Source organism: Salvelinus sp. IW2-2015, linkage group LG37 (assembly GCF_002910315.2).
Source record: "Salvelinus sp. IW2-2015 linkage group LG37, ASM291031v2, whole genome shotgun sequence".
NCBI classification, from domain to species: Eukaryota; Metazoa; Chordata; class Actinopteri; order Salmoniformes; family Salmonidae; genus Salvelinus; species Salvelinus sp. IW2-2015.
This window is the reverse complement of record NC_036876.1, coordinates 2,753,464-2,761,657: the sequence shown is the minus strand read 5'-3', so window position 1 is coordinate 2,761,657 and position 8,194 is coordinate 2,753,464. Positions and strand designations below refer to the sequence as shown.

Below are 8,194 nucleotides of genomic sequence, written 5' to 3'. Positions count from 1 at the left end.
ACTTTTGAGAGCATTTCTCTACGGCTGGCCATGCGTTCCACCTGGCTACCCTACCCCGGTCACTGCCCGGCACCCTCCACAGCAACCCGCCCAAGTCCCCACCATTTATCCTTTACCCAAATCCAGATAGCTGATGTTCTGAAAGAGTGCAAAATCTGGACCCCAACAAATCACCTGGGCTAGACAATCTGGACCCTCTCTTTCTAACATTATCTGCCGAAATTGGTGCAACCACTATTACTAGCCTGTTCAATCTCTCCTTTCGTATCGTCTGAGATTCCCAAAGATTGGAAAAGCTGCCGCGGTCATCCTCCTCTTTCAAAGGGGGTGACACTCTAGACCCAACTGCTACAGACCTAAATCTATCCTACCCTGTCCTTCTAAGGTCTTCGAAAGCCAAGTTAACACACAGATTACCGATCATTTAGATCCCACCGTATCTCTCACTATGCAATCTGGTTTCAGAAGCTGGTCCTGGGTGCACCTCAGCCACGCTCAAGGTCCTAACGACATCATAAACCGCCATCGATAAGAGAATTACTGTGCAGCCGTATTCATCGACCTGGCCAAGGCTTTCGACTCTGTCAATCACCACATTCTTATGGCAGACTCGACAGCCTTGGTTTCTCAATGACTACCTCACCTGGTTTACCAACTACTTCTCTGATAGAGTTTCAGTGTGTAAAATCGGAGGGCCTGTTGTCCGGACCTCTGGCAGTCTCTATGGAGGTGCCACAGGGTTCAATCCTCGGGCCAACTCTCTCTCTGTATACATCAATGATGTTGCTCTTGCTGCTGGTGATTCTCTGTTAAACCTCTACGCAGACGACACCATTCTGTATACTTCTGGCCCCTCTTTGGACACTGTGTTAACAGCCTCCAGACGAGCTTCAATGCCATACAACTCTCCTTCCGTGGCTCCACTGCTCTTAAACGCAGGGAACTAAATGCATGCTATTTCAAGCCGATCTCTGACCGCACCTGCTCGCCCGTCCAGCATCACTACTATGGACGGCTCTGACTTAGAATACGTGGACAACTACAAATACCTAGGTGTCTGGTTAGACTGTAAACTCTCCTTCCAGATCACATTAAGCATCTCCAATCCAAAAATAAATCTAGAATTGGCTTCCTATACTCGCAACAAAAGCATCCTTCACTCATGCTGCCAGACATACCTCGTAAAACTGACCATCCTACCGATCCTCGACTTAGGTGATGTCATCTATAAAATAGCCTCCAACCCTCTACTCAACAAACTGGATGCAGTCTATCACAGTGCCATCCGTTTTGTCACCAAAGCCTATACACTACGCACCATTGTGATCTGTACGCTCTCGTTGGTTGGCCCTCGCTTCAACTCGTCGCCAAACCACTGGCTACAGGTTATCTACAAGTCTCTGCAAGGTAAGCCCGCTTAACCTCAGCTCACTGGTCACATAGCAGCACCCACTCGTAGCACGCGCTCCAGCAGGTATATCTCACTGGTCACTCCCAAAGCCAATTCCTCCTTTGGTCGTCTTTCCTTCCAGTTCTCTGCTGCCATAACTGGAATGAACTGCAAAAAATATGAAGTTGGAGACTCATATCTCCCTCACTAGCTTTAAGCACAGCTGTCAGAGCAGCTCACAGATCACTGCACCTGTACATAGGCCATCTGTAACAGCCCCATCTATCCCCTACCTTATCCCCATACAGTATTTATTTTATTTATCTTGCTCCTTTGCACCCAAGTATCTCTACTTGCACATTCATCTTCTGCACATCTACCATTCCAGTGTTTCAATTGCTATTTGTAATTACTTAGCACCATGGTCTATTTATTGCCTTAACTCCTTATTGCCTTATCTTACCTCATTTGAACCTCACTGTACATAGACTTTTGTTTTCTTTTGTTTCCGCTGTATTATTGACTATGTTTTTGTTTTATTCCATGTGTAACTCTGTGTTGTTGTATGTGTCGAATTGCTATGCTTTATCTTGGCCAGGTCGCAGTTGCAAATGAGAACTTGTTCTCAACTAGCCTACCTGGTTAAATAAAGGTAAAAATTAATAATATAAAATTACAAAACTCACTGGACTTGTTCGAGAGCATCCTAAGAATGTTTGTTTTCCACTGGGTACAGGGGCCCATAATAACTTTGGGGGAAAAGCATTGCTTAACCGGGTTTTGCGTGTGCAATTCGATGATTAGCCGTGAGCTTTTGGTGTTAGCTAGCTAGTGTTCACCTAGTTGGCTAATAGCCTAGCTAGATAGTACCACGTTAGCTGAAGACAACCTTATGAATAGCATTGTTAGTCTCCAGTCTTGATAGACTCTTTTGTCCATAGCACCATGAGGTATAGCTGGTCAACACTCAATAATCTCTTAGTACAGTTTACTGTAACTGTAGAGACGGAACTCTCAACCATTTACAATAATCACAGCTTGATACTAGAACACATTCAACAAATATAGCATTTTGCATTCATTGTCATTGACAGCACATTTAGCAACCACTGAGTTAGTGCTACTCTTTAGTTCCTGAGTGGTGACCTGGTTAAATGCACACAACACCACCACACCATCTGCTATACAAGCTCAGGTTCTCACAGAGATGCTACTTCAATATAGGGTGGTCATTCACCCCCACCTCATATACAGATACTGTATATGATATTAATTTAAACTATATTGTCACAGCAAAATAATCCTGCAGTAACCGGATTTAAACGTTTAGTCCAAAATGTTGCTTGATTGATTGGTGGTTAGGCTATTAGCTGCGCAAAAGTAGGCTACATGAAAAGTGCTATACTGTTAATTCAAACATGTGTTGGTTTTCAGTTAATTTATGTAAATCAAAAAGCTCATCTGCATTTCCTGTGGTTAACGACAATTCTTAGCAACAAAAGAGTGACCAAATTAAGATCCTACATCTGTAKACCTACACCAAATTTGCTGCTATCCAACTGTAGTGCAATTTACTAATAAGTATTTGCACTGTTATATCAAAAAGGTACAAAATACACTAAAAAGCTAAAACCATGAAACTGTTTTAATTTACATGAATGTCTTATTCCTTTTTTTCAATCGAAGGCTTATTAAATCAGGTAATTAGTGTCGATACACAAACACACTCACTCAGTACTTAGAGTAACACACAGAGCAAGGTGTGCTCCATTCTGTCCTGACGATGATCTCTGAACTACAGTTCTTCTGACAAACCCTTCTCCTTCCTATATGATGACAGACAGATTAGTTTACGCCTCTTTACCGTCACACAGAGAAATAGACAGAAGCATTCTACAGAAATGTACGAAGACTGTGAAAAAAATGAGTAACAGTTGCTGGCAAGATTATTTTCTGACCAACTTATGATTAGCTACATGACCTCACACTGGTTACTTCCTCTTTACTGGAATAAAGGAGGGTGAAATGAGAATAGAGATGGGATGAGATCAGAGCTTGTAGTTTGATATCAGAATGTGTAGATGGTTGTTTCATCTTTCCACCCACAATGCACGCCACAGACGAGGACGGTCGGTCGGTCGGTCGGTTCGGTGTGGTGGTCGGTCGGGTCGTGTCGTCGGTCGGTGGTCGGTCGGGTGGATCCGCTGGTCGTCGGTCGGTCGGTCGGTCCGGGTCGGTTCGGTCGGTCGTTCGGTCGGTCCGGTGTCGGTTCGGTCGGTCGGGTCGGTCGGTGTCGGTCGGTCGGTCGGTCGGTCGGTCGGTCGGTCGGTCGGTCGGTCGGTCGGTCGGTCGGTCGGTCGTGTCGGTCGGTCGTGGTCGGTCGGTCGGTCGGTCGGTCGGTCGGTCGGTCGTCGGTCGGTCCGGTCGGTCGTCGGTCGGTCGGTCCGGTTGGTCGGTCGGTCGTCGGTCGGTAGTCGGCTCGGTCGGCGTCGGTCGGTCCGGTCGGTCGGTCGGTCGTCGGTCGGTCGTCGGTCGGTCGGTCGGTCGGTCGGCGGTCGGTCGGTCGGTCGGGTCGGTCGGTCGGCGGTCCGGGTCGGTCGGTCCGGTCGGTCGGTCGGTCGGTCGGTCGGTCGGTCGGTCGGTCGGTCGGTCGGCTCGGTCGGTCGTCGCGGTCGGTCGGTCGGTCGGTCGGTCGGTCGGTGGTCGGTCGGTCGTCGTCGGTCGTCGGTCGGCTCGGTCGGTCGGTCGTCGGTCGGTCGGTCGGTCGGTCGGTCGTCGGTCGGTCGGTCGGTCGGTCGGGTCGGTCGGTCGGTCGGTCGGTCGGTCGGTCGGTCGGTCGTCGGTCGTCGGTCGGTCGGTCGGCGGTCGTCGGTTCGTCGTGCTCCAGTCGTCGGTCGGGTCGGTCTCGGTCGGTCGGTCGGTCGGTCGGTCGTCCGGTCGCTCGGTCGGTCGGGCTCGGCGCTCGGTGCGGTCGGTCGGTCCGGTCGGATCGGTTCGGTCGGTCGGTTCGGGGTCGGGTCGGTCGGTCGGTCGGTTCAAGCCTAGGTGCTAACCTCAGTTGTTCCACTGAGCCCAAATAGACATCTTCACCCCCGCCTCCTTCCCCCTCCTCACCCCTGTCTTCACACACACTACTGCTCAGTAATAGCATGTGTAAAAACCAGTCAGCTAGGAGTTCCAAAGCTGTAACTGGGTACATGAATCAAAACATTTTAGAATTTTCCCATTTATTCCAACAGTTTACCTCTAAGTATATGAAAGTGTATTTTTGTAGAGTGTAGTGTGTGACACACGTGCGACTGTGAAGGAGCAAACCTAATAGAGAGAGAGGAAGGTTACAGGGGAAAGCAGTCAGACTTCACCTTTAGTTGTAAAGCAGGTTAACATCTGGGGTTTCTTATATTCCCCTTCAGGGACAGGCCTGTAACTACTCCACATTCTAGTGGATCACAATATAGAAACTAATATGGTCGTTGGTCACATGGCAACAACATAACCCCTCAGTCTACTGGTTGCCCTCTTAGTCCTTCCTCTCTCTATCTCATCATAATATGTACAGACTGGAAACTTCTGTATGGGTTCATATCAGTAGAAGTCTATCTGAATGTGCTTTACAGAAGACTGACAGCAATATGGTGCATAGAGATTTTGTTAGAAAGTGTTGCTTTACATAATAAGTTGTTTCAACTCAGAAAAACAGAGTAAACTTAATATGTCTTTAAATCAAGTTATATTTCAAAGCAATACAATGATGAGGTGAATCATCACTTTTATTTGATATATGAGAATTCACACAAAATATAACACACCTTCTCCCATTTTAAGTTCCATGGTGGAACACTCMTCTGGATCCTATAACAACTTCTGAAATGATATKACAAAAGACTTACATGTTGAAAATGTTTTACAAAATACTTTACACTATTTCAAAATGAATATAAGTCAAAAGTAAGTGGAGTTTAAAGGTAGACTCAGCAATTTGATGTAGATGTAGAAAGTAAACTGCATAGTGGTTCAATTTCCATAACAACTAAGAGTGTTGAAGCATGAGGCTCAACTTCTCCTCTGTTTTGGTCCTGTGACTTCCAGACTGTGAACATGAAATGAACCCGTGCATATGTGCAGRTACTGTGTGTGACTGTGARAGAGTGAARTCCTGCATCTCGCTCATCTCAATATCTGCAGTGCTACTCGTGGCAACATGATTTTGCTGATTCTATCTTTATTATAAAAATAAGCATTAAAGCTGCATTATGTAAATATACATTTTTAATAACAAACTATAGTTACGTGTTCCATCTTAACTGTTATAGTAGGTCGACCAACCAAGTATAAACACATCTTTAGGTTTTAAAATACGAATTAAAAATGGAAACGATTCACATGTAGTTTATGTCCACCTGCATGTAAAAAGAGACACTATGCTCTTGTTTAATTAAAAAACTGAAATAAAGGGAGGTAAGTCTAATATTTGAAAAAAAAAACACTAAATGACAATGCTGCCATTGGACTCTGGAGCAGTTGAAATGAGTGCTCTGGAGGGATGAATCACACTTCACCATCTTGCTGACCGATGGGCGTTTCTGGATTCTGGATACTAGAGAACACTACCTCCCCGAATGCATAGTGCCAACTGTCAACTTTGGTGGAGGAGGAATAATGGTCGGGGGATGTTTTTGGTTGTTCTGGCTAGGCCCTTTAGCTCCAGTGAAGAGAAATCTTAACTCCACATTACATTATACAATGACATTCTAGACAATTCTGTGCTTCCATCTTTGTGGCAACAGTTTGGGGAAGGACCTTTGCTGTTTCAAAATGACAATGCCCCGTGCACAAAGCAAGGAAATGGTTTGTCGAGATCGGTGTGGAAGAACTTGACTGGCCTGCACAGAGCCCTGACCTCAACGTTGGAAGCAAAGGTGGGGACCAACTCCATATTAATTCCCATGATTTTGGAATGAGATGGTCGACGAGCAGGTGTCCACATACTTTTGGTCATGTAGTGTATGACCACCATGTTGCTTCAATTATTACATGAAATGAGAATGAGATAATGGAGGAATCTGAACAGGATTCTGTTCTTGCTATCATACAGAAACTCTGATTTAGACAACAATTTTTATTTGTTATTTTGTTTCACATTTATTTAACCAGGTAGGCCAGTTGAGAACAAGTTCTCATTTACAACTGCGACCTGGCCAAGATAAAGCAAAGCAATGCGACAAAAACAACAACACAGAGTTACACATGGGATAAACAAATGTACAGTCAATAACACAATAGAAAATCTGTATACAGTGTATGCAAATTAAGTAGGGAGGTAAGGCAATAAATAGGCCATAGTGGCGAAGTAATTACAATTCAGCAATTAACACTGGAGTGATAGATGTGCAGATGAGGATGTACAATTAGAAACACAGGTGTGCAAAAGAGCAGAAAAAGCAAAAAACAAGTATGGGGATGAGGTAGGTAGTTGGTTGGATGAGCTATTTACAGATGGGCTGTGAACAGCTGCAGCGATCAGCTGCAGTGATCGGTAAACATACAGTGGTTCTTCCTTTAAAAGTTACAGTGTACCGCAGCACAGCTTGCATGGTGCCGCAGAATTCTATGGCACGTTATTTAAGTGCCAACCACTGGTGCCATTAATGCTAGTTAGTGCTAGTTTGACCACGAGAGGGCATCTTTAAGAAGCATTTGATAGCCTTCAATAGCGGCTGTACTAGAGAATTTTAAACCTTTTTTTGTAAGAACATAGTATATGTAACTGATTTTAAGAAATTTTGGTGAAATTTCATAATAGTTTGGTGTTTGTATTCCAAGAAAAACTAAAAACCCTTTGGGTTTCCGTTGTGATGGAACGGATAATATGGCACTGTACAACCTGACGTCAGGAGTAGGCTACAGTCCTGGACTATTTTGCTAAAGAATCCTGTGTCGTGAGGGCACGTGGGAGATGGGGGTTCAATTCCCTGACGGGGAGGAAGGAGTAGGCTGTCCTTGTAAATAAGATTTTTTTCTTAACTGACTTGCCTAGTTAAATTAAGGTTTCACTATGAGCATAACATTTCTACACCCTAATTGTATAATTGTAGTCTAACCAATACCCAAACGGAGATTCAAGTCAAAATAAAAAATATATTGATTTAAACCAGTCCCTATGCTTGTCTCAGAGAAGGGCGAAACGGTGCTGAAATAGTTGTAGGTATTGCTTCAATCCTATTGGTTCTAACTTTCAATTGCTCTTTAAATAAATAATACACACCACTTTTAAACGCACATTACTCAACACTAGTGAGACTCATTGTTGCCTACGGTAGCCTACAGTATATCGAAATATGACGTGACTCTCCGCCAAAATTACATATAGGATTGGGAGGATTCTATAATTAAAACCAAACTGCCTCATGGGCTCCCCGGTGGAAGGCGGGCATGGGTGTCTTGAGCAACGCATTTGTTGCATTGCAGTGACTTAGGACAGCTGCGCCACTGAGAGAGGCCCCAATCCACACAATATGAATACAGAGAGGTGTGGGTCTACAGGATATATTATCCTGCAGCTAGCCCATAATGGGCTACTATAAATTTTACATGTGTCCAGGTCAGTGATATAAAATACTTCTTTATTAAAGACTACTCAGAAAGATATGTTTGCGTTACTTATTTATTCTTTGATCCAAACCATGAATGATGTAGTCACTGCAGCTTTATGTAGGTGCCGCTACAGTATATGATCTGCCATCAACTTGATATACATATAACCATATTTTAGCGGTTATTTCGTTTTCAAAAAAACAAAATGGA

At 44.5% G+C, this 8,194-nt stretch overlaps 1 protein-coding gene across 1 annotated transcript; it reads right to left on the bottom strand.

The window, feature by feature from the left end:
• Positions 1-3,381: 3,381 nt before the first annotated feature.
• Positions 3,382-6,984, bottom strand: LOC139023832 (uncharacterized). Its single transcript, XM_070437801.1, has 3 exons — positions 6,968-6,984; positions 3,497-4,122; positions 3,382-3,395 (listed from the first exon to the last, which is right to left on the bottom strand). The coding sequence occupies exons 1-3, from the start codon at positions 6,982-6,984 to the stop codon at positions 3,382-3,384; spliced, it is 657 nt and encodes a 218-aa protein (XP_070293902.1).
• Positions 6,985-8,194: the final 1,210 nt, after the last annotated feature.